Raw genomic sequence first — 27,900 nt, 5'->3', positions numbered from 1 at the left:
TCGCGCACACTAAACTAACGAGCAACAAGCTTTCTATTCTTCTCCGATATTCAAGGTCAACACATATATGCCGTCGGACTGGTCCAGGAGATGCGCGCTTTTTTTTTATGGTGACTATCCTATGCCAACAATAATCTGATGATGATTTAGAAATGACTTCAAGAGAGTGACAGTATCTGGCAGTTATTTCTTTGAGTGCTTCCTTTGTCTTGGTGATATGAAACCCACAAAGTGGTGCTCTTGATGCTGGTATCTACTACCCCGGTAGCCAAGGCCCTTGGCAGTATGGTGCATTATATCGCTTCTTCAAAGAGAATCTAAAGCCCAGCCTCCGAAGAGGAAAGAGAGTTCCTCGAACAAAGGCCATTCGGGGTCACATTTGTACCGGGGGTTCCTCGGATGCAACGACCTCCTTTGTTGATGGTGGCAGAGAAGGCACTTTGGCTTGTTCTTTACAACAACCTCAACATATTGTCCTCGAGAAAAGACTGGTTCTGAGTGGCTCTTTTGAGACCCTCAGACCCTGCATGCCACTGTAAAGAGCATATTTGTGTTTCATATGATTCACTAACTGCATCAATGGATGTTGTCTCCGTGATGTTGCTCTCGAACGTGACCTTCGTGATGTAGTTCTTTAGAGATATATATAAATCCGCGCGTTACTTCTTCAAAGGGTATCATCCTCTCCGGCAATTCTACACCAGATGGGGTCTTTTCAGATGAGCATCTTCCTCGCTCTATGCGGTCTTGGTTTGATTCATGGAACAGTTGCGTTGTCTGTAGCTGCACGCGAGGTTGGTTCCTACCTCTCCAACTTCCAACATCACTTGTCGTCCCCCAGGCTCTAACCCAAGATAGTCCAAACCGACCGCAGGCCGGGCCGTCTACACCTATCCCTACACATGTCCTTCCATTCTTGTCGGCAATGAGGATACGTGTGACGATCTGGCTCTCAAGTGTGGAATCTCGGCAGCATCATTCACGTCCTTCAACCCAGACACTGCCTGTTCCTCTCTGCCTCGCGGAAAGCCGGTATGCTGCGCGACAGGAACGCATACCATTCCACCGGATGGTGGTGGTAACTGCTACGCTTACACTATCCGCTATGGTGACACCTGTAAGAAGATTGCTGAGGGGTATAAGATCACCGTGGCCAATATTGAGACTTGGAACATCAATACCACGGCATGGTACGGTTGCAATAAACTGCAGGAAGGGGGTCAGGTTTGTCTTAGCGCTGGCGACCCCCTAATGCCTGTTGCAATTGCTGGTGCAGTCTGTGGCCCCCAGGTGCCTGGAACAGCACGTCCGTTGAGGGGGATAGGTATTGCCGCTTTAAACCCGTGCCCTGCGGGTCAATGTGTAAGCTTCATCAAGATTCGATTTCGCTCTCGCGGCCTAGACTAACCATATCTATAGTGCTCTACAAGGGGTCAATGCGGTACTGGTCCAGATTTCTGTGGCTCATCTGCACCTGCACCTGCCGCGCCTCCTACGCCTGAAACCAAAGCCAAGTCCGCGAAGACTACATCTGCAACAAGTAAAGCGACATCGGCTGCCTCTACAACCAAACCTGTCACGTTGACGGCTAAAGATGTGGCCTCGACAACAAAAAACAAGAACCCGCACTTCTTCACGACAGATATACCCTTGGTGGATGTACCCTTGACATATCTACACGCAACCACTTCCATGCCAGCCGCCGATTCTACTAGTACTACTACTACTGCCGTTGGCACTGACACTGGATTCCTGATCGTGGCCCACAAGATCAGTATGTTGGCGAGCCGTTTGCGGGAGGCAAGCACAAGTACTACCAAGACCACGTCTTCTACAACAAGCGAAACCTCCACAACCAAGAGCTCCCCGGCTTCCGCGACACAAACCGTGGATGGTATCGTCAACATACAAAACGGATGGTCGCTGAAGACGTACGATGGCATCGGTTGCACTGGGAGCTATGTGCTGCTCCAAGGCCACAACAAGTATTTGGAGGACAGTGATTGCATGCAGTTCGGCAAGGGGAGCAAGCTCGAGACCCTGGTCAAGGACACAGCCGTTTCATGTCATTCGTGGACTATACCAGAGAGCGGTAATTGGGAGTGGACGGACTGTCACAAGGATTCTCTGGATAATCCCACATCGTGGCGTATGTCGAATGGTCTCTGTACCGTCTCTCCTAATGACAAGTGCGATCTTGTCAACGACATTTCCCAAACTTATGGCTGGCGGGGTCCTGGTTTGTGCCAGGATCGCCAGCTTATGGATCCTAAATTTGGATCTATGAAGTGTTATGTTGGATGAGGTGGAAATTGGTGTATAGCCCTAGAGAATACGTAGAATACCTAGGTAGGTAGTGTTGAAGTTTAGGCTGTAGTGTGGTCATGTCATAGTTAGCTAGGAGGGTCTTAGTTAGAACCTCCTTGAAAATCACCTCTCAACATCTTTGTTTTCTTACTTTCTTGCTTTCCTTTTGTGTTCTCTTTAGTCTATTTCAGTACTTAGAGATTCGCCACTTTGAGTATTTTGATTCCTTTTCTCTCGAAAAATCCGAAAATATGGGCCGCCTCCACCAGGCCGGTCGGCCTGCGTCATCGTCGCACTCCCTCCATTCATTTGATGACGCGCCTCCTCCATACACAGACAACACCGAGCCCATTATCGCCCCTGACCAGTATGTCCGACCCATCCAGCCTGCCCAGCCTCCCACAAACATCCGACCCCTCCGTCTAATCGACTCAGCCTATGTTCTCCCCGGCAGCGAGAATGCCAAACCTCGCGACAAGGTCTCTCTCACCCTCGACCCAGCGCTCTCGAGCGACTGCGACAGGCTCTACAATGTCATCAGCCGGCAAATGAAGCTGCCGCCACGCCCACTGCTCTACATTCACGGAACCCACACCGAAGTGAGGAAGGGCGAAAAGAAAGATGAATACTACACAGTCACAGACTTCTGCTTCGCGCTGGATCTAGCTGAGACCATGCTGACCGGCTGGGAGGGCGACCACATGGGGGCGAACTGGAGGAAAGTCCAAATTCTTACAGATGAGGACGTCACACCCGCGTATCGGGGAGGCATTCTTCGCTCAAGCACATATACGCTGCCCAAGTCGCGTGCTGCTATTAGTCTGTCGGGGGACACCGAGGCCATCCTGGCCCGAAATAATGCCGACGAGCAAAATAATACTAGCTCGCTAGACGCGAAAAACCTGATGATGTGGTGTGAGCGATTCTGTCGTGACCCCGCTCCTGTGAAATCGTATGCTCTGCCTCCTCGCGTGCGATATACCCTGCTAATCTCAATGGAATCAACCCAGGTTCACTATGCACCGCGAAGTCCGCGGCTTCAACTCCAACGCTATGCGTAACGTCCTCTCCTCACACATCCGCGAACTCAACTACCACGGCTCCATAGGCTTCAGCCTCGTCATCTCCCAAGGGTCCGTCACAATATACTCTCCGCACTGGATCAACCGACTCCGCATGAACAGTTTCGTCTGGTGGGCTGTCGTCATCCTCCAGCTCTGGATTATCACGTGGCCGGTTATCTTCTTCATGGAGAAGAGGTACGAAGTCGTCCACACGCGCTGGAATGCGTCGCTTGTACCGGAGTCCGACTCTCCGCTGGCTAAGTGCTACCCGTTCGGTCGCGATGAGTCTTCTCTGGCGGAGTACTGGGCTCCGGCTGTTAAGCAGGCGGCTTGGACTCGGCGGCACGGCGAAGGTAATCTTTTGACGAGGATGGATGCGGATCGCTTGCAGGGGCATAGTACGCGGCAGCTGCTCGGTCTTCGTGGTGCTAGTTCGGATACTGAGCGCGAGCGCCGGGAGAGGGTTAACAACGGTGAGGCTGGGTTTGCTGATAATGTTGTAGGTCTGGTGAGAGGGCTTGGAGAGGTCGGGCAGGATTGGAGGTTTTCCGCAGGATGGGGTGGTAACCGTGGGTAACCGTGAGTCTGTTCTGGTGTGATTCAGGTTGCTACGGTGTGGTCGGGAGGATGATGTCTCTTGAACTAGATGTGGTTATTGCCTGCTTCAGTCTACGTAAAGTCCTGCAAGCTAATGAGAGGTCAGTCAATCCTTTGGGGATTTTCTTACTTTGCTCTACGATATCCTTGATGAACTCGGTTTAGCTACTTCTATCATAAATATTACCTACGTATCTAGGTACATGCCTTGGGTCCTTTTGTGTATTGTGAAGTAGGGCTCCCTGTCCAGGTGACACGGTTGATCCCGCACATCCCGAGTTGGCTGTTGACTTGAGAAAGTAGAATCTCTGACTATCAGGGGAGTGAAAAATCCATTTGAACTGTGTTTGCTAGGTACTTGTTTCCCAGCTCGTTCCTCTCTTCCTAACACAACTCCCTTCTGCCTTCTGCCTTTCTAGTCCCTAAATACTGTAGAGCCTAACACTATGACCCTTGCTTATTCCGAGCTATCATCTACTACAGAAGGCATTTTTTCTCTCAATTTCTCACCAGCATCCGTGCAGAGAGTCGATGCAGCACCAGTCGCAGCTAAAAATCCTCCGTTATATGGAGCAGCTACCAGCAGACTAAGACTGGGTCCAGGGAATAAGGCCGGATCAATCCTACCAGTTATCAGACCTGGATAACGTTACCCTTCACAAAATCGCCCCTCAAATGAGCTCCCGAGATGATTTTGATGCTTGGGAAGCGATGGTTGTCAAGCAGCTTCGTGGATTGAAGCTTTCATTGGTGTTGGAGCCCATAGATGGGATGCTTTTTGGGATCAACCGTTTTGATTGCTTGTTAGCTCGGCCATCTATGAAAGGCCTTCTCTTAGTAAATTGATTGCAGCAGTTTTCTTCTTCTTGATTTTCCCAGCTTCTTGTTTCGTAACCTCAACAATTGACGATAAGGTCAGTCGTCCACACCGAGATGTGGCGAATGCAGGAAGCTGGGCGTTTGCAGTTGCATCGGCAGCCACACTTCGCAGTTTCCAGCAGAACAGGTCTTCCAAGACGTCGCTCTTGATTTTAATGGCAATGAGAATGAATCTTTGATGACCTTGGGGACAGCCATTTCTATCACACTTGAACTTTCCTTGGAGAATCGACTTCTTTCATCTCCAGTTCGTTGTCATACTCGGCACTCGGCTTCAAGCTATATTTAGTCAACCATCACACCCTGCTTCGTTGCTTTGTTTCAATAATATAGTTCTCGTTACATTATGTGCGCCGTATCGACGTCTTTATCTCTCGGCCATTTGCCATTTGATCCACATCCTTTACCTCAATTCCCTTTGTTCTACTGTTGAATCACATGTTCAACCCACCCGCGTCGTCTTCATATATCTGGAATCCCCTTGGTCTTCGAGTCTCTAAATATATCCATTGTTCTGTTCCTTTCATCTTAACTTAGATCGGATGCAAGCACTGACTTGTTCATGAACCATCCTCTCTGATATGGCCTTTGGTCCTGGACTATATAATATCCGCTTGGTCCAGCACCTAGGTAAGTCATTCAAGCATACCAATTCCCAAATACCAATATCAGAAACCCTCCAAGATTTCCAAATCTGTCTATATATTTTCATTTTATACTCCCAACACGATGGCCATAACTCGAGCTGCCTTCAAGAAACTTCTACATCGCCGCCGTCCCACCGATGATGAAAATGAGGAAGAAATAACTCCACCACCTACGCAAAGCGGTGCAACGGTTGACACTGCACCTGTTGAAACCCCCGCCACTCTCACTCCCGAGAGTCAAAAACGGAGACGTGGAGGCGAGGATGGTGCCGGCGATGATGAGAAATCAAAAGACACAAGAGGCTTAAAGAGAGCTCGCCGAACTATAAGTGAAAGGAGTTCAGCGCGCAGCTCGCTACAGATTAATCCGGCCACGCCCAGTCCAGAACCAGCCGAGCAATATCCCGGTACAGGTGCCCCTGAGCTTGAAGCGAGCCCCAGGACTCCTCGCATGCGAATGACTAGGGCTTCCGCGTCTATGTCCGCATCTTTTAATACAGACTTGATCCCCATACTACAATCAACACCTACTAGGGACGAAGTCAGAGCCTTCGAAGAGCGCGGTATAGAATTTGAAAACCGGATGGCCGACAACCAAAATAGTAGTCCATCTAAAGCACTCCTTTCTAAACTAACTGTTGACGATCTAACCCGTGCAACTGCTCGGACTCCGGCTCTCTTTAAGATATGGGAAACCTCGTCCCGTCCCGCACCGGAAGAAATTACGTTGGGTCTTGAATCGGCTGGACTTCCAGATGCCAATTACCGTCATTCAATTCTGCAGAATGACATATTGACCAAGGTGTCTTCTTACGAGCATTATACCATAAGCGGTGCTATCATTGCTAAGAAAATTTTCAGGGAGTCCGGGCCCCATTGGAATGAGATTGCTCTAGCTTTGTACAAACACCACCACAATATCGATACACTCCGATATGTTTTCATGTTGCATGTTAAGAATGATGAGACCCTCCCCTTGGTCGGGAAGATGATCTACAAAAGTGACGGGGTCGCGGGGGGTCCTGAAGATAGATCTGGGCCTCCAACAACCCAAACTTGGGACAAGGGCACTGGGAGATTTCGGCGCATCCTAGGGACACAGCTGGGAAGGGCGGTGGGTTTTCTTGTTCTAGCAGCTTGGCCCGCTGGCACGCATCAGATCTCTAGAATCCTCACCTGGTTTATAGGAGGCAAGCTACATATGCGGTTTGATATTGATAAGATCGGTTCAAGTCGTGCTTCTGGGTCAAGTCGTGCTTCCGGTTCGGGTCAGGCTTCTGGTTCAGGTGAGGCTTCTGGTTCAGGTCGTGCTCGCAAGTAGGTCTTTGATTCTTATATATTTACAGAACTGGGCGTTGCAGGGAGCAGATGTTGGGTTTTTCTATCAAATTTATATAGTAGATGTTTTGGGCCTTAACGATTAGATTTTTATATAACCTCCAAAAGACAGAATATCAATTCACGCAAGATCTTCAAGAGAGCATGTGTCTGTAAGCTGAATCCAATGAGCCACTGGTAGCATTCAGACTATCAATACTATTGAAATGGAATTCTAGGGGCTTACGTATAAGAGGCGTACGAGGTCACGCCTAGTAGTTACGTATCCCCTCAGCGTCTGTTGGAGTGGCTAACTGACTTGCAAATTCAGTGGAAACACTGTATGCCTTTGGCAACACTAGCTATTCGAGCAGAGAGTGGTTTCCTTATGAACCCGCAATCCCCATGAAAACATACTGAAAAGATACCGAAAACAAATTCACTGGAGTATGAAGTATCATCCGACACGCCATATCCAACACAAGTGAACGTTGGGATGATGCGAGTGGAATTATTGGATTACTTCTACGGCAGCTGACTACCAAAGACCGGAAATATGAGCAGATCAGCTCCGTTTCATTGAACACTAGACGTAGATACTAAGGACAGCTATACACCAACTAGAACGCATCTCGCCCCAATTTGCAAAGCCCAAGCGACAATTATCACAAGGTAAAAGATGAAAGCCAGTTAAAAAAGATACATGTCAGGGAGAATCGAAAAAGATATGAAGCCCCTTAATAAAAGGTAGGAGCATTACAGGAGGACGAAGCTAGCACCGAAGACAGTGGAGACAACAGTCACCAGGCCGACGGTAACGGGGGCGAAGCTGAACTGGAAAGGCTTGAGGCTAGCGGCAGCACCCTCGGAGCTGGTGCCGGAAGCAGCAGAGCCGCCGGTGGCAGAGGAGACCTCACCGGAGCCCTGGGTGGCAGTGCCAGAGGACTTGGTACCAGCGTTCTGGGAGCCCTTGCCAGCGAAGCCATCGCCCTTACCGGCACCCTCGGTCAGGTACTTCTTGGCAGGCTTGGGCATGGCGGGGAGAGAGTCGGAGTCGACATCCCAGTTGGGCTTCTGCATCTTGGGGCAGCCGGAGGCACCGCCGGTGGAGTTGTAGCCGCCGTTGCCGGAGGGGTTCTCGGTAGCTTCGAAGGCCTTCTTGAGAGCATCGTAATCCTTGTTGGTGGTGACCTTGTCACCGTCGATCTTGGCCAGACCGTACTTGTTACCGGCCTCAGAGTACTCGTAGACCAGACCACCGGAGTAGACGGGGGTCATCTTGGTGGAGTAAAGAGCCTTGACCTCCTGCCACTCGCGCTTGTTGGTGTTGCAGCCGTACTCGGAGAGGAAGAGAGGAAGACCGTAGCCGGTGAAGTTCTTCACCTTCTGGTCCCAGCCGGAGGTGGTGAAGGAAGAGGGGTCGCACCAGGAGTAGTCGTTGAAGGCGAAGAAGTCGCTGCGCTCGTCGTCGGTACCGCAGTTCATGTACTCGGCCATCTCGAGGCGGTTGGTGTCGACATCAGCGGCGGAGTAACCGACGGGGACCTCGCGGAGCTTGCGAGCGCGGAGGAAGGTACGCATGTCACGGGTGACAGCCTTGACGTAAGGAGCGGCCTTGGAGGAAGGACCGTCGTTGATAACCTCGTTACCGGAGAAGAAGGCCAGGGTGTTGTCGTACTTGGCGAACTTCTCCATGGTAGCGAAGATGTACTGAAGGTAGACATCGTTGTAGGACATCTCGGGCTCGGCACGGTTGAGGGAGTACTTGGGGGTGTTGACGTCGAGGACAAGGTAGATACCGGCTTCAGCGAGGGCGTTCATGCACTCGTCGTGGTCCTTGGAGTTATCGACGGAGTAGACACGAATTGTGTTCAGGCCGAGTTCCTTGAAGTTCTTAATGTCACGCTTGCAACCCTCAACATCAGCGATAGGATCAGCGAGGTCGGAAGAACCACCGGGCTGGTAGTCGACACCGCGCATGTAGAAGCGCTCATCGCCCTTGAAGAAGGCATTACCCTTGACAGTGATGGGGGTGATGTCGCTTTCACGGGCCTTGAGGTTGGTTGCGGCACCGAGGACGGTGGAGGCGCCCATGGTGATGGCCGTGGCCATGGAGGCGACGGAGGACTTCATGATGAAATTGGAAAAAGAGCGAACAAAAATTTGGTATGAACGAGAGTGGGAAAATATGCGCTCAGATTAAAAAGAGAGTGAATGACAGACTGAGAAACGAAAGTGAGGTCAAAGAAAAGGGAAAAGAGAGCAAGGGATAAAGGGTTTTGGAAAGGCCAAGACCCCTCCGACAATATGGGCTGTGCTACGCCAAGGGTCCGATGTACATTGGCTATACATTGGCTGCTTGTTCTGATCAGCAAGGGGTCATATTACGGTGGATTTTTATGTGGAGGTGACCCTGAATGATTGATATTGATTGGTTGATATTCATATTCATTTTTATATTTATTTATTTGTTTCGGGTTGGGACTGTTTCCTTTTTAACTTATTCGATGATGGTACTCTAGGTCCAATGTACATATATACGTACTCTACTGTTATACAACATACGTGTATCACTATATTTATCCAATGCACCCAATCCCTACATAACTTACGATGTACTATGAAATCTATCCTGTTGCCTCCCTCAAACCCTGAGTGGATAACCCTCGCTTGGCGATGACGCATCTCCATCTAGGCAAAGTCGATCGCACTTCAGGGGTCTTAGGGGGTCCAACATTATGATTCTAAGGGTCTAAAGGGGTCAAGACTATAGGGGGGTCAATGTCAAGCGTGCCCAGATTCTAGAAATCCAATCACAAAGTCAATACGATCGTTTACTTTTTGCTTTTTTATTCGCTAAAACACTTGTCTTGACGCCACAAACCCACCTGCCCATGGGCTTCCAACCGCTCTCTATACATAGACCTGAGACACTCGACTTAACAGTCCCCAGACCCCCGTATGCACATGATCTATTATTTCTCTTCTGGACAACGCATCGCCTTATGTTGTATGTTTCGAATGTTCATACATTGTCCGTAGCGCAACATAACTTGACTAGATCGACAAATAGATTTCTAGAGATCCATATTCTAAAGTTCAGATTGTCTCATTAATTGGGTATGCCATTGTCAACTAGTTATAAACTCCATCCCCAGGCCCGACCGCCAGACCCGTGGTCCAGCCCAGCTACGTGGCTTGGAATAAGCTTACAGGTTGTTCTGGGCGCCGAGATGAAGCTGAACGTTGCCAGAACTGGGAGAAACTGCGACCGCGATTTATTTCCTTTTCAGAGCCGATTGTCTCAGGATATTTATAGCCGACATTTACTATATTGCAATCATTTACCGCCTTCCCAAACCACTTCTGCCAAGAGCAGCAACCATGGAACCATGGATCTCATTGTCTTCGGAACCTTGGAACCTCCGGGTATCTCACATGGGAACAACCTTGGAAGGCTGCACTTTCCGAGTTCGTCGTGTGCCGGCTACCTTTAGGTATTGATGTGAAGGAAGGAACTGAAGGAACTGAAGGAAACGAGGAAGTCACGAAGCGAGGAAGGAAAGAGCGTTCCCGCACCCCATACACGGGACAAATCCATGGTGCATCATTGGCCGCACCGATATTGCCCAGGTAGCCCCCAGAAACAAATATCCAGATCGATTTGCACACAAGGGGCTACCTAGGTACCAAATCAATAACGATATTCATACAGTGCGATGCTTCTTCAACTTATCCGTCCCATGCACCCAGTCCAACAACCCCAACGATCCATAATTCAAATTGAACTTCTCATGGTGAAGATCATGCGCTCTTGCCTTGTACCAAAAGAAATCATACCCACTGTGAACCGTCGCCGTGTTGACAAGCTCATAAGCTAAAAATATCCAAAAGGTCACGATATGACTCCCCAGCAACTGCGGCGGCAGAGAGATGGGCAATGTATTAGCGAATATGTGCTCAATCGGATGGGCGAACTGAGCAGCCAGCGCAATGGGAGCAGTGAATCGGTGATGTTTCTTATGGATGGGGATGTAGAGGCTGGGTATATGCAGGATTCGGTGACTGTAGTAGAATAACACTTCGCGCATCAACAGGCTGAGAAAAACGTCGCGGAGGATCTCGACTGGGCCTGGTAGGGAGGTCTCGATGCGATATGTAGAGTTCATGCCAGCATGGCTGGCTGCAGACAGCAATGTCAGATGAAGTATAGATGCTATGATCTGGTTCTGTACCACGACCATAAAGCAGCGTGCGATCTCGCGACGGGTTGGCTGTTTGGGTGCAGGTTGGATTTTGTGGCGCTCGGAGAAGGAGGGTGCTATCACTTCGAGGAGCATATAGCATATGGATGGTAGCCAGAAGGTAAGTACCTGAGCGACAAGTGTGCCCACGAACTCGATTTTCTGAGGCGAGTACTTGCCCACAATGTGAGCCCAGGAGGCTGTGGTTTGGAGTAGGACCTGGTCCAGAGAGCCTTTAATGGCATCCATGGTGGATTTTGCGTGGAAAGGCTTTTTCCAAGGACTGGCGGGATCTGGCGTCAATGTTAAACCCGCATGCTTCACGCCCTCCACGTTCTCCACGTATCTGCCTCGGTTAGTTCCCCAGACCGTTTCCCCCGCAGCGGGCATCGCCGCCAAGGATCGTTCTGCTGTATGCCATGTGAAAAGGCCTGAATCTCGGATATCTGTAATATCTGTTACTCACCACGCTTGCCCATTCGACTGGCTGGGAGGCACGTGGGAAAATTTACACCGAAACAAAACAGAAAAAGTGAACTGAGATGCCAAGGGGTGAAAGAAATATAAAACTGTGAACGGGCCTTGAGTCAGCCGGTACATAAAGCGTGAATAAACCCTGCAGAAGAACCTTGGAAGAAGCCAACCCTCTAAGGTAGGCGTGAATGTCCAATGCCGAGTCTTCGAAATAATTATCAAAGCATTGTCAGTTCCTCGGAGGACGAACCGCCGATATCCGGCTCATACATAAGGCGTTCAGCGACCTAGAACACAGGACCAGTCCTCTTCCCAGTTCGAAGGCGTTGGCACCAAAGTCTTCACCAAAGTCACAATCTGAAGTTCCGTGGGCGTCACGGACTCACTACCAACCTCTTCCCGCCTCGGCAACGGCAGAGTGATGGAAATCTCGAGGTTGCGGGATTCGTGCTCTGAAAGGTGGTGTAATATATGGGCAGGGCTGTGCAGCACTGTTTATATTCCGCCTAGCCAGCTGCTTGGCACATCGGTACCTTTCACGCCTGTTGCCCAGTGACGTTGGCTTGCTGGCGTAGTTGTAGGACTTGTTGTGGACTCTTCCTTTTAGTGTTATCACAACCTCTATTCTTCTATGCGGGTCCAGGCTACGTATCTAACTAACCCGGACAGGAACTAGCCCTATCATGATAGGTCTTATAAAGGCTATTAATCTGTTCATGTAACAGTAGACATTGTATAGATATACAATTATTTGATATTGGATGATAGCCTACATTTAGCTTCGGCAAGCGGTAGGGTAGGTAACTGACGCTATCCCATTCTTAGTCTAGTTCAATACTTTGGTTTTTGATTGACCCAGAACTTTCCAAGGTTGTGTCCTGCCCTGGTGAACCCATCAAATGATACAAGCAACTTGTTTGCTCAGACCCTCGCAGACCCCGCCGCCTATATCACTATAACAGCTGCCTATGAGAAAGGGTGAGCATCGCGAACAACATACTGGACCTTCTAGTGATTGATATGATGGTAATCTCATCCTTACCATCTGGGCAGCGGCAGATGTTCTTGGGGAGGCCTTCATGGGGATCGGCTCTATTACGTCGTTAGTTTTCCATACAATTTGAGGATAAGTAGGAAGACTTGCGTGTTGTGGCATCCGTCTTTGTCAGAAGCAGCCACAAGCCCAGCCCCGAGGAGGAGTATGGCGAATATCTCAAGAGTATGACGCATTATTCGGGTTTGTATATTGATAACAATTCAAATGTGGGAAGATTAGAAGGCGCAACGTGTATTGTATTAGCAGCTTCGAGCAGTCAAACTACACGTTCTTATTCTGAACCGCGGAAAGCAAGCCTCGTAGCAGATACATGCTTGGATAATAAACTACAAAATGTTCTAACCCAGAGATATATCGCAGCCATATCAGTCTAAACTGTACTACTAGAACACATGGTACGAACGAAGAGATTGTGTGAAAATTGTATGAGGGGCTCCCTATTGCAGCAACAGAAAACCTATGAGAAGAAGGCGGGTAATGATGTTTTTTAAGTGTCAGATCCCCATTTCGAGTATTGTTGTACTGTATGCTTGAAGCCCTCCTCATTTTGAACCTGTGATACGACCGTAGAAGTGTTGTTGGATTTCATGGCCCTGCGAAATGGTGATCTTCCGTGGGATGGTCGTGGCTCATCAAGAGAGATAAATCCGGTTCTACGGTCGACCATTGCATTCATTACCAACAGATCCCATGCTTGTTCCGTGGGAATGAATGGTGAGCCAAAGCTCCATTCTGCTCGAACCTCGGCGATGTTTTCAGCAACATCCGCCTCGAGAGGTGGTGTGTGAATTTTAACAGTGATGGATCCGCCATACGCGACTTTGTGTGCGAGGCCCTCCGCATGAGCTTTTATAGTAACGGAGTCGTCATCGCGCAGACTGACAAGTTTACGGATCGTCCAGCTTGGCATACATTAGTTACTAGCCCAGAGACAACTGATTTGGTGACCGTACCTTCTTCCTTCGTTGCTGTCAGCAAGCCAATCTTGGAGCCAGCTAGATGATGTTTTCGAGAAACTGTCACTGCATTCACTGGACCGGTCCCAAGAGCGATGCTCACTTTCGTTGCCAGTCAAGAATTCTCCAGACTTGATTTCCGCTTTCTTTGAACAATCAACCCAGAGATCAAAATCGACGACTTCAGTCTGCTTGCCTGTCGTGTGCGTTCCGACTAATTGTAGAGATATATTCGGCGGGGATGCTAGCTGCGCGAGTAGAGAGGTTCCAGGGTTCTGGATCGTGGACATCATTCCTCTGTGTTAGTGGTTATACGTAACCTTGGTGAATGAGATGTTTTCAAATGAGGGAGAGCTGGGGAGAAGAAGCGGCCCTCCACTCACTTATATGGTGTGGATTGGAAAGATATGACGTGCAGTCCACGTAAGCACCTTACGGTGCCCTTCGTTCGCATTGAGGGAGGGCGGCAGTATTCTTTGTTCTCGTATTCTTTGTGTATTAGCAAAAGGATACGACCAGGGGGTGAGATTGGAGGAAAAAAGCGGGAACCACCAAATTTCAGTGCGTGACGGCCCCTGCAGCTGATAGCCGCTGACCGTTCACCGCGAGAGAATCGAGGTTATAACTCAATTGTTGTATCTCCCTCAAGGCGCTGGGGATGTGATCATCCGCAGGAGGTTTCAGAGGCGGGTGGGTATACATGTGAACCTTTTCTTGAATATAACCCATGTACGGGACTAGTAATTGTCTGGAGATTTATACAAGTTAGACAGTCATTTTTGGCTATATCTCCGGATATGAAATCTCCGATAGTCCGAGTGTGTTGTTTATAAATTTTAGTCGAATGTCTAAGAATGACTACTCACGCTACTTAGTGCACAGTAGTCAAGGTTCAGTCGCTTGTAGCATTTATATGACTACCTTTCTTCATTTCCCTAGAAAAAGCAATTCAAGCACGAATGACTCTTCCCACGACCTTATATTACCAATTCCCACAAAATCCCGCAAAATGGTCCGACTAGAAGCATATAGGTGGTCATCACAAATACTGCAATGAGGGGTTGAGACATTGAGCAGGGTATAGATTCTTAACGCTGTAACAATGTAGGAGTGCACTACGACTAGGATAGTAATACGATGGTCAAAAAGAGCTCCTAGTCTAGCTCCTTTATTATTCTCTTGTAACTAGGTATGTTGTTGTTCAAATATCTATGAAATCAACTCACGTTTTACTGTTAGATGACAGAGCTTGGCTATGGAGAACAGTGGACTGCTAGCTACTGTTCCGCCAAGTGGATAGCTTATCATCGGTCACATGGAGACATGAATCAGTCTTAGTGGTATACATTCGTCCACAGAAGCTTTAGGCCTTTACCCTGGGGGACGGTAATATCACACGCTTTTATCGAGAATTTCTCGGAGACCGATTTGTCGTACGAAAGGAAAGGTTTGATAAGATCTACTGTGTGAGAGAGATCATGCAAAGGCTGTAGAGTCTATATAGATAACAAAGGCTTATCTAGTAGAGCGTACTCTAGTTCGTATATACGAAGCTCGGTTAGAAGCAAGATTAGCTATTTAGCTTCCTGTTCAACTATGCGATCATAGTGTGACGTTTACAACATGATATGCTTAGCAAGCGTATGTCCTTTCTACGGAATACAGTAACTAGAGAAAAGAATGTTTCACACACCCTATGTGGATTGTAATTGTGGAGAGAACTGGTCTAACGCGGTACGGCGTAGTTCCTACTACAACGTACCTCGGTCCAGGATATTTTCCGCTCAAGTTGATTTTACAAGACAGCAAAAAAAAGCTAGTTGACAGAGAGTCTATAATGTGATAATGCCCCAGCCTTAACCGAGTACTTACTCAGGTACGATGTATGTTGTCGGTCAGGCGCCTATTAACATAATAAGTCTGCCGGAGCCACAGTTCCATATCAAGTGCACCTGTGATTTCAAAATTGACTAGAACATCCCTCCCCCCGCCGCTCAAATACGGGTCCAAGTACATATGCACATCGAACCCAGACACAGTTCGACTAGGCACATATATCTCCGACACACCACCTAGGCAAATAAGGTAATCGTGATGGAATTCTAACCTAACCAAATTTTGGCGGTGGTCGAACACTAAAAACCCCGGTACTCCATATCATGCAGGGGAACAAGTGCAGCGCCACCTACGGAGCATGTACGATGCACTTTGACCTTCGTAGAGTGACAGCTCACATTCTGATAGGCCTGGAACCCGCATATCCAGGTTTTGTTCCGAGCTCACCAAAATAGACAAATCTAAAATACTCCGTTGATTTACAGATCATACAAGGGGTGCTATCAGGATTATTGGCTCGGTGGTGAGGGACCGGGGGTTACTTATAAACAGTGTTCATGGACCAGGCATAGGGATTTTCTCCGAGAGTTTTATCCGCCGTAGATCGGGGGCCCTTTTTAATTGGGATTGACAGGATGATCGGTTTTTATCAGTCTTTCTTGGTCATCACCTTTGGGGTTTTGGTTTCGGCAGCGAACTTCTCCCTATTCGGTATCACCATCGACATTCCCCTACCAGAGCGACCGTGCGGAAATCACAACCGTGATGTACGGAAGGAATGGTGTGTATTTTCTGATTCTCTTAGGACCAACAGAGAACTTACATCACATAGGGGAGAGCTGAAGCGAGCTGAGAGGATCGACTATACTAATGCAGTGTTATGTATGCAAGGGAAGCCCCAACATCTTCCAAGAGAAGAGTACCCAGGAGTGCGGAACCGTTTCGATGATTTTGTGGCGTAGGTTGAAAGCCAATGTTTCGAGACGCCACCTGGGCAAGGACCGGGTACTAACTAACATACCATAGCACCCATATCAACTACACACTCAATGTCCACCTTAGTGGTCTGTTCCTCCCATGGCACCGTCACTTCCTCTGGCTCTGGGAGAAAGCCCTGCGGGAAGAGTGTGATTACCCTGGACATCTCCCGTGAGTGCCATTCATTTCCTACGACCTCCAAGCCCATAGTAACCCGAACCAGGTATTGGAACTGGCCATTATGGTCAGAGAACCTAAAGGCCAGCCCTCTCTTCGATTGCAGCGACAGCTCCCTCTCCGGTGACGGGGAGTACAACCCGGGCGAACAAAGCCTCTCGGGCGGCGCCGTAACCATACCACGCGGAACGGGCGGCGGCTGCGTGCGATGCGGACCCTTCAAAGACATGCAAATCCACATGGGACCGTTTGACCGGAACATCGTCTCATTCGCCAAACTCCCCGCCCCAGGCTTTGACTACAACCCTCGCTGTTTGAACCGAAGTCTGAACAATTTCGTCAGTAGCAACTACGACAACGAGACCATCGTCGACAGACTCCTGGCGGCGCCCAACATGTCCGATTTCCAAACTATCATGGACTACTGGCCCGCACGACCCAAGGGGGTGTTGGGTGTGCACGGCGGCGGGCATTTCAGCCTCGGGGCGACCCTCCAAGACCTATTTACGTCGCCGCAAGACCCGGCTTTCATGCTGCACCACGGTATGATCGATCGGTTGTGGAGTATGTGGCAGGCGAAGGACGAGGACCATCGTCGGTTCGCACTTAACGGTACAAGTATGCTCCTCAACCCGCCGAATGCGACACTTGTCACGGTCGATATGGAGATGGAATTCGGTGTTCTTGATCGGCCTCGGTCGGTCGGCGAGGTTATGGATCCGACTCGATACGGGTATTGTTATTCGTACAGTTGAGGTACATGCTGAGGTCATAAGTGAATTCATAAAATAATAAAATCCTGTGGAATATAGAACCATGGAAGTGCCAGGGGAAATAGCCCCTTGAAAATTGCCCGATGGAGTAAAAACGAAATATATGACAACACGACTTATTCTTGTTCCATGCTATTGTTAGCCAGGGCTGAGACCAGGCCAATCATAGTAGAGAATGAGTTGTCTTTTTTTTTGATTTTATGGTTTTATTTTGTGGCACAGTTCCTTTTACTCCATCGAGTACTCCATTATGGACCTCGGGATCTAAAATAATCCAAAATAGTCCAGTCAGTAGTCCAGTCGGTAGTCCGTATTAAGCCTTTGGGGCCGATCCGAGACATTTAAGTGGTGAAAAGAAAAATCAGCCACGCCGATGATTCTCGGGTTTATCTGTCGCTAGTGCGAAAAAATCAAGAAATACATAGAAAACCAAAAAAAGAAAGAAAAAAAAAAAAAAGAAGGTGAGATAGCATTGCCGGTGGTTCCTTCCATCTCGTTCTTCTTTAAAGATCTCACCTTCCAACCTTGGAAACTTACCTTTGACCTTTGTTGTTTTTCCTTCTCTATTTATCTTCCTCTTCATCTTACACTACCCAGTTCTACACAACTCTCCACCTTATCAGCAGATCTGTCGATCTTCAACCTCCCATCATGCTACGTATCAGCCTTCTTCAATTGCTCTTTGTGACACTGCTTGGTCTGTCTGCAGTTTTCGCAGCAGACGCTGTGCAAGGGACCTCGCAACGTGAGTCTCCCCAAGAAATTGCCGACATCAATGCAGCCTCGCTCCATGGTGCTCTGCATGCTCTCTCCGCCAAATTCCGTCATGGAATCTTCCCGACTGACCTTGATGCCGCCGAAGCTCTGCAAGGTGAAGAACCCACCATTGCCAGCCTGATCAAGCTTGCCAAGCGCCAGGACAATGCTACTGCCAGCTCTGCGGCCCCGGTTCCTACTGTGACTACTGCTCCCGAGCCAACTTCTGAGCCGGCCACCTCGGCTGTTGAGACTAGTGAGACCAGCTCGGAGTCTAGTGTCGAGCCTACTACCAGCGCTCAGCCCACCGAAACCTCGGCTAGCTCTACCAGTGAGACCAGTGCCAGCTCTACCAGCTCTGCATCTGTCCCTACCGAGACCTCCAGCACGGTCTCGACCCAGACCACTCCTCAGCCGACCACTGCTACTACTACGTCCTCGACCGCCCAGACCACTAAATCGGAGACCACCAGTGTTCCTTCGACTCTGTCGACTACCAAGAGCACTTCGTCCACTACCTCAACCACCACCCATAAAACAACTACCTCTGCTCGTACCACTGAGCACACCAGCCTGACTACTTCGACCTCCAAGAGCACGACCACCATGCCCGATGGCAGCCAGAGCACCATCACCTCCATTACGGTCATCACTCCAGAGGCAACCGGCAGCCCCTCGGGTACCGCTGCTGGCAAGCCCGGTCTGCAGACCAATGCCGCCGCCCTGCCTACTGGTATGGCTCGCGAGATTGTCGCCATGGTTGGTGGTGCCGTCGTGGTCGCAATGGCTCTGTAATGGATGATCACTTTCGCCTCATCGCCTGCTTGCATCTTTATCATTTTCAATCGGCGTTTTTCAGCACACATCGCATCGGTTCTGCATCTTCATGACATTCGTCATTGTACTATCTTTCTGCATGACCCGTGACGACCTACTCATGTCTCTCCTTAATTCTTGGGCGTTTATGGCGGGCGTTCCTTATTCCGCCTCATTTGGCCTTTACTTCTACAGTTTTAAACAGCGGTCTCGGACATTTACAGCGCACAGCACACGCTATTATTCCATGTGATTACTTTAGTCCATGTTGAATCTTCACTTTGAAGATAATGCAAAAATTGTGCTCAATTGTCAAACTCCTTGGCTCATTGTACAGATTCCCTTCGTATGGAGTATATAGAGTAGATGTAAGGTACACAAACAAGATGATCGGAATGTAGAAGTTGTGCCAAGGTACGTATGCAAGATGATCGGAATGCCAAAATTGCGCTCAATCGTCAAACGTATAGGCGCATCGATTGTGAAGGTCATTCATTCGTATATAGAATATATGCAGGGTATCCGAGATGATCGAAATCCGCAGAGCGGTATTTGTGTGTGGTCAAGGGGTATCGAGCGAGATCGCCAAATGTCGCAGCTGGTTTCTCGGAACCAACAATCACCACCGAACTCCCTGCCACCGCTCCTCCTCAGTCCAGTATCGTACAACACTCTCCCAACCAGCCAAATCCCCGTTGCGCATTAGGACCGCGATGTCAGGATTCAACGGCGAATCCGGATCCGGAACCGTCAACAGTAGCTGAATAGCCGCGAGTATGCCAGAGAGATTCACAGTTGGTTTCCAATCATTGTTTAACGAGGAACAGATCTCGCCCGTGCTCCAGGCGATATTCGGGTGCGCGATCTTAGTCGTGAAGTGGATGGTCGGCGGCGCGTAAGGGTAGTCTGATGGGATTCGAATATCAAGGCCCCAAAGTCCACCTGTTGTCGCGTTAGATTGACTAAATGGTTCTGGTAGGGACTTGGACTTGGGCTTGAACTTACCCTCGTACGGTGATGCAGCTGGGCCCTTCAATACTGCCTCCCAGTGTAGTAGGTCCTCGTCATTAACGGGACGTAGGTAGAGGAATGTTTCATTCTCTCCCTCTTTATTGTATGCTTTCAATTCTTTCATCAACCGTTGTCTTGTGTCAATACCCCGTGTCCGAGAAGCCATGTCGAATGTGGTGGAGTGTATGAATTACTTTGTGAAGTGCGGAGGGAAAGTCGGTCGGCACCGCGATCGCCGAGGTTGGGAATTCCTGCCCGGTCCATGGATCGATCACCCGAGGACTCTCACGTGAAATTGCCTCTGACTTGTCTGGTTTGGTCACTTTCTGTTTCTGGTCAGATCTTTCCGTTCATTCGCTATGCGCACTTCTCGCACTTCCAGGGACACCGCTAAGGTGCTACAGGCTCTGTCGGCCCCTATCGGACGACAAACGCGTAACTCCAATGCGAGCGCTCTGAACAGTTTCGCGTACAAGGCGAATGCAATTCCGACCATCAAGACAGAATTGGAGTCAGAAGATGTTTCGGCAACATCCAGTCTGTCTGCTGTCAAAAGCGACGATGAATCTTCCCTCTCCGAGCTCTCTGAGGCCGACACGGCGGACATCGAAGACCTCCTTGAACCGCCATTGAAGCGCCAAAAGCGAAACGCGAGCCCCATAATCCCACGAGTCCTCAAGCAGAGCCCAAATCCTCGCACATCGCGAAAGGTGACAGTGAAGGATGAGCCCGATCAGAAATCAACCCCGGCACCCAAACAAAGACGACTCCCGGCCCGAAAAACCCGCGATATCGACGGCTCGGTCAAGGTCGAGCCTCCGTCCAACTGGGAGAAGATGTACGGAATTGTGCAAGAGATGAGGAAAGATGGCCCCGCTGCAGATGCACCAGTAGACACAATGGGCTGCTCGCAGCTATTCTGGCGCGCGTCATCCCCAATAGACCGTCGATTCCAGACACTTGTCGCGTTGATGCTCTCATCCCAGACGAAAGACACAGTTACGGCAGTAGCGATGCAACGTCTCCACACGGAGCTCGGAGACGGCACCGCCCCAGCTCAGGATATCAAGATTAAACAAGAAGACGATGATTCAAAGACTGTTGACAGCACCCTCAACCTAAATAACATCCTATCCGTGGACCCAACGCGACTAAACGAACTCATCCGCACGGTCGGCTTCCACAACAACAAAACAAAATACATCAAAGCAACAGCGCTGATCTTGCGAGACCAGCATGGAGGCGATATTCCTTCGACTCCAGAGGGCCTCATGGCGCTTCCCGGGGTCGGACCCAAAATGGCTTACCTATGTATGAGCGCGGCATGGGGTGAACACGTGGGAATCGGTGTCGATGTGCATGTTCATCGCATTACCAATCTCTGGGGTTGGAATAAGACCAAGACCCCCGAGGAGACGAGGGAGGCGCTTCAGTCATGGTTGCCGCGTAATAAGTGGCATGAGATTAATCATTTACTCGTTGGCCTTGGGCAGACGGTTTGTTTGCCTGTTAAGCGTCGCTGTGGGGATTGTGAGCTGGCGCGCTTGCGGCTTTGCAAGAGTGAGATTCGAGGGCTTAAGCCGACGATGAAGGTTAAGCAGAGTCCTGAGGTTGATGAGCCCAAGGTTAAGATTGAGGCTCTTTGATTGAGACTTGAGATTGCGCTGGTTGGTCGAATTTATATGGTTCATGCTTCTCTGGATGGGAAAGCGCGGCATCAGCTTACTCGCTCGATACAATTCTTTACCGATATGATTCTTCTTCGTGGAAGAAACCCCGGCCTTCGAAACTGTGACTTTGAATCGGAAATATCGCACGGCGCACGGGCTAAACACCCCATTGGGCAATCCCTGGCTGCGTTGCCAAATAATCGTTGCCGCTGTTGGCCTCCAGGCACAATTCTCAGCGCTTGGCCGTCGCCTATCACAGGCCACAAGATCCAAAACGGCACTGAGATGTCTCATTCAACCAACCCTGCGGCTAACATGGGGCCGCCCGAAGAAGCCACCTCCTCTGACTCGAGGAGTTAAAGGATCTGTTGTCACAGACATCAACGGCACTCCCTGCTTTCCCGCTGATGAAGACTTGTTTGAATGTCATTCTATGTACGGACGCTCAACGGACTGGACTGCCGCAGGGCTTAGTAGAACCAACAACGGAAGGCGTTAGCGTCATCATTCCTTTGAACGCTACTAGTTAAAGACCAACTACGAATGGAGGATGCTTTATCATACCGCCTTTCTATGGGCTTTAACCCAGACGGTGTCAATACAGGTGCATCTCGAGCTAAGATTCAAATACTACATACGAACTAATTCACACCCGACACCCGACGTACTTGCGTATAAAATAGATTTCCTTGAAGGACTACAGGGTCTACATATGTATTTAGATCGGTACGGGAGTACAATGGTCAAGCAACGGTGGCATCTTTACCAGAGGCCACGTCGAAATGCCCTTTTCGTTCATTTCAACCGTCTTCTTCCTACACTTGAAACCACGCAGTCTTCATCCTACTTCAACAGTGACATCGAACAACACACTTACACCACTTTTTGCACCCTCCGTTTGAACAATCAATAAAAAGGGGGCATCCTCAGTGGTCAGATCCTAGATGACCTGCTGGGATTTGAAGGCGCGAGATTGTCTGTGGAGTCGCGGATGTCGTTCTCAATTCGCCGTCTGGAGAAGCCCTTTGCCAGAGTTGGACCTATAACGCCCTTTTTCTCACCTTGATTGGAATCAGCTGAAGCATATCATTAGATACACCTGACGTGACAGGAGGCCTTTCGTTAGCGATACGATATTCTCCTTCATCAACCTGAAACACCTCGAACGTGATCAGCTCGACCGATGCCACAGAAGCTGCATATGGTACATCCAAGATAATCTATTATTAGCACCCTCACCCCTCTGGTCAACATTCCGATTATACTATTGGCCGAAATGTTGGGTACTGAGTCCAGCTTGATGTTTCATCTGCCGCTCTGTCCAAGGGACAAGGTACTTACCCAAGGTACCTATCATATCCAGGTCTAAAGGAAAGCATGTTATTTTCATTTTGAGGTACGCCAAATGTACACCATACTCTTGGGTGAGCTGAATTACTACATAGAAGCGGTATAGCGTTCCTGTTTAGGTTTAGCGTCCCATTGCCGCTTAGATCGCTGTGCGTGCTCTATAAAGTCGCCCTCCATCGCTGCTTCTTCATTATAAGGGGTTGCTGATAGCTGCATCCTCCAAATACCAGACTCAGGTCCCTGTTAATGAAGCCAAATTTTACAGTCGGAACAAAGCTACACTAGTACAATCGAGTTTTACTTCAATAAAATGGTCACCAGAGGTCTTTGGAATCTGCAGATTAATGGTATTCTCACATCTGATGCAAAGTCGATTCAAGTGTGCTTACCATGTGTTGCAGGCAAATGGTTTCGCTATTGCCACCCTCAAGCACGTACCAGTTCTCCAGGCGATGAAGCCACATTCCAGAAAATAAAACAGCTTCAAGAGGCAAAGAACAAACCTGATGGTTGGGAAGAGGTCTCTTTCCCAAGCCCACCACATTCCGGTTTGGATTATGTCTACACAGTCGACCTGGATACCGCATCCATAACAATCTCTATATGGGAAAAAACTGATGGGATTTGACCATCAGTTTTCCGAATTAAACTTGCAGAAGTTCACGAAGCTCCAGATCTATCGTTTGAGTCTCTACTTCAGAAAGCAAGCAGACCTTTAGAGCGAACTCTGAATCTGACATCTGGGAAACAAACCGAGCATATTGTCTCTGGAGATTTGGAAATCAACTTTGATGCACCAACACCGCTGAATGAGCTCCAATTTCGGTTTTTTACGGACTTTATCTTCCAATGGAGGTTCTATATCGACGATCACACATTATGGCAGTACCCATCAACACTGCTTAATACACTTGTTATCGCTGTTCTACGTCTTGCTGCATGGGACCTTGAAATAACACACGAGGACATCGATAGTCGGGTTGAACTGCCAATCGGCTTTAGATCTGTTCCTGGCTGGGATAGTCCAGAAACACATATATTTTGGTTTCACGGTTTCCTTGTCGTTATCTGTGATACGCTTGATACGAACTCATCAGTGACTGCAGCAGTTCTGCGAGCTAAGACGTTGCTCAATGGTTACAGCAGAGTGTCTCAGAAAGCTCGATTAATCCTCGTTTCATTGCGCCATGTTCAATTTGTTGAGCTTTCCCCAGAGTTTGTGGGGAGATCCGAGGTGCTCCCACTGGTTGTCAATACATCAGCAGAGCAATGTTCACCTGGTTTCCGTGCACTTACACATGTTTTGTCCTCTTCCTGCTGGAAGGAATCACTTGCTCATAGGGAAAGGTGGGGCATAAATATGCCTCCTGAAATATTTGATATGATACTCAGAGCACTAACACCTCGAGACATTTTGTCCTTTTGCAGATCTTCTTTGGCGGTTGAACGTTGGTATTATTCTTCAGTACCTCAGTTTGGTGATTTCAGAGTGCGGCACTTCGACTCATCAGTTCCGTGTTGCGGTCAATTGGATGCAATGGATGCTGCTGTTTGTTGCTCCTTGTGTTATGTCTGGAAACATACAAAGTGCATTGGCTTGGCCTGTACCCCGCCTGGTCGTCGGTACATATGTCCTGATTGCCACGAGAAAAAGGATCGCCAATGTCTTGTCCCAGGCGGTATTAATGAAACAAGTGGGCGGAAATGGAGAGGCCCAGGGTGTCGCATCCGAGTTGCAGGCCATCCCAAAATCCTTGAATTGCGTCTTTCTTTGCCTACACATCTCCGACCAGAACGTCGGCTCCTTGGAACTCTTGACCGCGCACCATCATTGTTTATCAACTATGCAATACGATTTGGGGGTGCTTTCTCGGGTTTGGCGTACGGACTGGATGAAGACTTGTGTCAAACTGAAAATAGCTAGGACACATGAGTTTTGTATGCTGAAAATCTAATCCGGTACTTCTACTTATTATTTTTCGTGGCATTTCCAGCGTCACCCCGAGTTAGTTCGTACATACCTAGGTAGGTAGTTAGGTATCTTCAGGGCCCTAGATTCTTAGGAGTCATCGGGTCCTCTAAACCATTTTGGCTGCCCCGCGTGGAGGGACATGGTGTTTTCATGTTTTATGTATTAGCTCTCGGTTGTTGATTTTTGATTTTCATCAAACGTACACATGTCAGGAATATATTATAATATATTATATTGCGTCAAAGGTTGTACACACCTGGACAGCAATACCCCAGGTGGAACCCTCAGGAGCCTCCAAATCCACAGCCAATCGAAGCACCCCCGCGGACATAAGGTGACCGAAGCTTCTTTATCCCCGCCAAGCAACAACCTGTGGAAGGCGTCAACACCCACTCCGGCAGTGCCATTTCACGAGAGCGCCTTCCTATACGCAAATCCGAACCCCCGAACTCCATACAACCACGCGCAAAACCCCCGCCACCCATAATGCCCCCTCCAACCCCAATCCCAATCCCCCTCTTCGCCTCAACCCAACTCAACCTCCTCCACGAAGAACACGCCGCCGAAGTCTCCTCTTCAAAACTCGCCAGCACAGCCGCAACAGTCTCCCCCTCAACCCGTCGAACCCTCCAAGCAACCGGCTACGCCCTAACAGGCCTCATCCTCTCGCAATGCCGGACCGGTCTCGGCGGACGCGTCGTAGGCGAGTTCGCCCCGGACCCAGCAGTCGCATCAGAAGAATCCCGGGCTGCCGATGGGACGCCTCGTCTCGGGTCACATGGGATCCGTGTCGGGGATGTTGTGCGCGTTAGTGATGTTACGGGGCCAGGGAAGAAGGTCGGGAAGGATAAAGATAAGGAGAAAGAGAAGGATGCGGAGAAGGGGGTTGAGGGCGTTGTTACGCGTACTGGTGATCGCGCTGTGTGGATTGCGTTTGGGCGGCAGGGTGGTGGGGGGATGTCTAAGGAGGATGACGAGGCTGTTGGGGAGCTTTGGGGGAAGAAGGTGTGGGCTATCAAGCTTGCTAATGATGTTACGTATAGAAGGTACGTTGGCTGGAAGATTGGAGTGGGGATCCTTTCGGATATTGATTTGCTGACTTTGGGCTAGGATGAGGCAGACTATGGAGAAGATGGTTAAGATGTCGGAGTCGGAATATTCGCATTTTATGCGTGTTGCGTTTGGACATACGACGCCGCTCCAGTTGGATACCGAGGCGTGTGGGCCTGTGGAGTTTACCGATCCCTCCCTCAATGATTCGCAGAAGGAGGCTATTCAGTTCGCGCTAGCTTCGCGGGATATTGCTTTGATTCATGGTCCGCCTGGGACGGGCAAGACACATACGCTTATTGAATTGATCTTGCAATTGGTTCAGCGGAGAAAGCGCGTGCTTGTTTGCGGGCCATCCAATGTTTCTGTTGATAATATCGTCGAACGTCTGGCTCCCAAGAAAGTACCTGTGGTGCGCATCGGGCATCCGGCTCGTCTGCTTCCTTCTGTTCTTGAGCATTCCCTTGAAGTTCTTACGCAGACCTCTGATGCTGGGGGTATTGTGAAGGATATTCGCAAGGAAATTGACGAGAAACAGGCTAGCATTCGCAAGACCAGGTCTGGTCGTGAAAGGCGGGGGATCTATGACGATTTGAAGCTGCTCCGGAAGGAGTTCCGAGAGCGCGAGTCTAAATGCGTGGACAATCTGGTGCGCGAGAGTAGCGTGGTGTTGGCTACTCTTCACGGTGCCGGTGGTCACCAACTCAAGAACCAGAAGTTCGATGTTGTGATTATCGACGAGGCGAGTCAAGCTCTCGAAGCACAATGTTGGATTCCTCTTTTAGGTGCAGATAAGGTTGTCCTGGCCGGTGACCACCTGCAATTACCACCGACCGTCAAGTCCACCGGCCAGAACTCCAAAGATCAAACTTCCAAGGGAACCGAAGAAAAGACTGGTAACAACACCGACACTGAGACATTGAAAGGTGTCTCTCTGGAACGCACATTATTCGATCGTCTACTAGCCCTGCACGGACCGGGGATCAAACGCATGTTGACCACCCAATACCGTATGCATGAGAAGATCATGCGCTTCCCCTCCGACGAACTCTACGAGGAAAAGTTGATGGCCAGCGACGCGGTGAAAGCCCGTCTACTGATCGATTTACCCTACGAAGTAGAGGGCACAGACGACACACAGGAACCCCTGGTATTCTGGGACACGCAAGGCGGAGATTTCCCCGAGAAGGCAGAGGATGAGATCAGCCAAAAGGGAGCCTTGCTTGGAGACAGCAAAAGCAACGAGATGGAAGCCATGGTGGTTGCCAGACACGTGGACAATCTAATTGACGCGGGTATCAGGCCCGAGAGCATTGCCGTGATCACCCCTTACAACGGGCAATTGGCTCTACTGTCACGGATGCTACGGGAGAAATACGCCGGTCTTGAACTTGGCAGTGTGGATGGATTCCAGGGCCGGGAGAAAGAAGCCGTTGTGGTAAGCCTGGTGCGCAGCAATGCGGAGCATGAAGTGGGTTTCCTGGGTGAGAAGCGAAGATTGAATGGTATGCTTCTCCCCCCTTTTTCTGCGGACTGTTGCAACTGTGCAGGTATTGTACCTGCAGCGAATTCAATATATTGACGAAGCTGCACGTAGTTGCCATGACGCGGCCCAAGCGACATTTGTGTATTTGCGGAGATTCGGAGACGATCAGTCAGTAAGTGCGGGATGAGCCATTGAGTTTGAGGTTTGAGGGTTTAATACTGATCGACATTCTTTTTTTTTTTTAACAGTGGGAGTAGCTTCCTCAAGCACTGGATGAACTTCCTTGAAGAAAATGCTGACCTACGATATCCTGATGCTGGAGATTTGCTATGATTGGGACTTTTCCAACTTTCGCAGATCAAGAAGTCCCAACAAGTTCCAGAACAATGCCGATCGTCCAGGATGTCCTATACTACTCCGTAGTAGAAATAGATTAAATCTTAATACCGGGTGCACGGCCTATGCAAGGGAGAACAGGGGGTA

General features: G+C 49.4%; 13 protein-coding genes across 13 annotated transcripts; 8 read left to right on the top strand and 5 right to left on the bottom strand.

Annotated features, from left to right (window-relative positions):
• Positions 1 to 704: 704 nt before the first annotated feature.
• On the top strand, positions 705 to 2,304 carry N7525_010044 (uncharacterized protein; the record flags this gene model as incomplete). Its single annotated transcript, XM_002560286.2, has 3 exons — positions 705 to 794; positions 859 to 1,362; positions 1,420 to 2,304. The coding sequence occupies 3 exons, from the start codon at positions 705 to 707 to the stop codon at positions 2,302 to 2,304; spliced, it is 1,479 nt and encodes a 492-aa protein (XP_002560332.2).
• Positions 2,305 to 2,558: 254 nt separating this feature from the next.
• Positions 2,559 to 3,948, top strand: N7525_010043 (uncharacterized protein; the record flags this gene model as incomplete). Its single annotated transcript, XM_002560285.2, has 2 exons — positions 2,559 to 3,259; positions 3,318 to 3,948. 2 exons carry the CDS (start codon positions 2,559 to 2,561, stop codon positions 3,946 to 3,948), a joined length of 1,332 nt encoding a protein of 443 aa, XP_002560331.2.
• A 1,628-nt stretch (positions 3,949 to 5,576) lies between these two features.
• N7525_010042 (uncharacterized protein) lies at positions 5,577 to 6,815 on the top strand (the record flags this gene model as incomplete). The annotated part of the gene is made up of 1 exon (XM_061214942.1): positions 5,577 to 6,815. The coding sequence occupies one exon, from the start codon at positions 5,577 to 5,579 to the stop codon at positions 6,813 to 6,815; it is 1,239 nt and encodes a 412-aa protein (XP_061067454.1).
• A 752-nt stretch (positions 6,816 to 7,567) lies between these two features.
• On the bottom strand, positions 7,568 to 8,944 carry gel1 (1,3-beta-glucanosyltransferase gel1; the record flags this gene model as incomplete). The annotated part of the gene is made up of 1 exon (XM_002560282.1): positions 7,568 to 8,944. The coding sequence occupies one exon, from the start codon at positions 8,942 to 8,944 to the stop codon at positions 7,568 to 7,570; it is 1,377 nt and encodes a 458-aa protein (XP_002560328.1).
• Positions 8,945 to 10,518: 1,574 nt separating this feature from the next.
• N7525_010040 (sterol desaturase family protein) lies at positions 10,519 to 11,304 on the bottom strand (the record flags this gene model as incomplete). The annotated part of the gene is made up of 1 exon (XM_002560280.1): positions 10,519 to 11,304. One exon carries the CDS (start codon positions 11,302 to 11,304, stop codon positions 10,519 to 10,521), a length of 786 nt encoding a protein of 261 aa, XP_002560326.1.
• A 1,769-nt stretch (positions 11,305 to 13,073) lies between these two features.
• Positions 13,074 to 13,835, bottom strand: N7525_010039 (uncharacterized protein; the record flags this gene model as incomplete). The annotated part of the gene is made up of 2 exons (XM_002560279.2): positions 13,074 to 13,488; positions 13,540 to 13,835. The coding sequence occupies 2 exons, from the start codon at positions 13,833 to 13,835 to the stop codon at positions 13,074 to 13,076; spliced, it is 711 nt and encodes a 236-aa protein (XP_002560325.2).
• A 2,178-nt stretch (positions 13,836 to 16,013) lies between these two features.
• N7525_010038 (tyrosinase family protein) lies at positions 16,014 to 17,288 on the top strand (the record flags this gene model as incomplete). The annotated part of the gene is made up of 4 exons (XM_002560278.1): positions 16,014 to 16,159; positions 16,211 to 16,336; positions 16,405 to 16,527; positions 16,580 to 17,288. The coding sequence occupies 4 exons, from the start codon at positions 16,014 to 16,016 to the stop codon at positions 17,286 to 17,288; spliced, it is 1,104 nt and encodes a 367-aa protein (XP_002560324.1).
• Positions 17,289 to 17,957: 669 nt separating this feature from the next.
• Positions 17,958 to 18,857, top strand: N7525_010037 (putative GPI anchored cell wall protein (Dan4); the record flags this gene model as incomplete). The annotated part of the gene is made up of 1 exon (XM_002560277.2): positions 17,958 to 18,857. The coding sequence occupies one exon, from the start codon at positions 17,958 to 17,960 to the stop codon at positions 18,855 to 18,857; it is 900 nt and encodes a 299-aa protein (XP_002560323.2).
• Positions 18,858 to 19,497: 640 nt separating this feature from the next.
• On the bottom strand, positions 19,498 to 20,055 carry pex4 (putative ubiquitin conjugating enzyme (UbcJ); the record flags this gene model as incomplete). The annotated part of the gene is made up of 2 exons (XM_002560276.1): positions 19,498 to 19,820; positions 19,884 to 20,055. The coding sequence occupies 2 exons, from the start codon at positions 20,053 to 20,055 to the stop codon at positions 19,498 to 19,500; spliced, it is 495 nt and encodes a 164-aa protein (XP_002560322.1).
• A 193-nt stretch (positions 20,056 to 20,248) lies between these two features.
• Positions 20,249 to 21,535, top strand: N7525_010035 (endonuclease III domain-containing protein; the record flags this gene model as incomplete). Its single annotated transcript, XM_002560275.1, has 1 exon — positions 20,249 to 21,535. One exon carries the CDS (start codon positions 20,249 to 20,251, stop codon positions 21,533 to 21,535), a length of 1,287 nt encoding a protein of 428 aa, XP_002560321.1.
• Positions 21,536 to 21,640: 105 nt separating this feature from the next.
• N7525_010034 (uncharacterized protein) lies at positions 21,641 to 21,919 on the top strand (the record flags this gene model as incomplete). The annotated part of the gene is made up of 1 exon (XM_061214941.1): positions 21,641 to 21,919. One exon carries the CDS (start codon positions 21,641 to 21,643, stop codon positions 21,917 to 21,919), a length of 279 nt encoding a protein of 92 aa, XP_061067453.1.
• A 1,077-nt stretch (positions 21,920 to 22,996) lies between these two features.
• N7525_010033 (uncharacterized protein) lies at positions 22,997 to 23,373 on the bottom strand (the record flags this gene model as incomplete). Its single annotated transcript, XM_061214940.1, has 2 exons — positions 22,997 to 23,149; positions 23,299 to 23,373. The coding sequence occupies 2 exons, from the start codon at positions 23,371 to 23,373 to the stop codon at positions 22,997 to 22,999; spliced, it is 228 nt and encodes a 75-aa protein (XP_061067452.1).
• A 1,994-nt stretch (positions 23,374 to 25,367) lies between these two features.
• N7525_010032 (putative DNA helicase) lies at positions 25,368 to 27,750 on the top strand (the record flags this gene model as incomplete). Its single annotated transcript, XM_002560273.1, has 4 exons — positions 25,368 to 25,927; positions 25,992 to 27,436; positions 27,529 to 27,589; positions 27,666 to 27,750. 4 exons carry the CDS (start codon positions 25,368 to 25,370, stop codon positions 27,748 to 27,750), a joined length of 2,151 nt encoding a protein of 716 aa, XP_002560319.1.
• Positions 27,751 to 27,900: the final 150 nt, after the last annotated feature.

This window comes from Penicillium rubens (genome assembly GCF_028828025.1).
Source record: "Penicillium rubens strain IBT 27055 chromosome Unknown utg000004l_segment0_segment0, whole genome shotgun sequence".
NCBI classification, from domain to species: Eukaryota; Fungi; Ascomycota; class Eurotiomycetes; order Eurotiales; family Aspergillaceae; genus Penicillium; species Penicillium rubens.
Note: the sequence above shows the minus strand (reverse complement) of the source record. Positions and strands in the feature narration are given on the sequence as shown.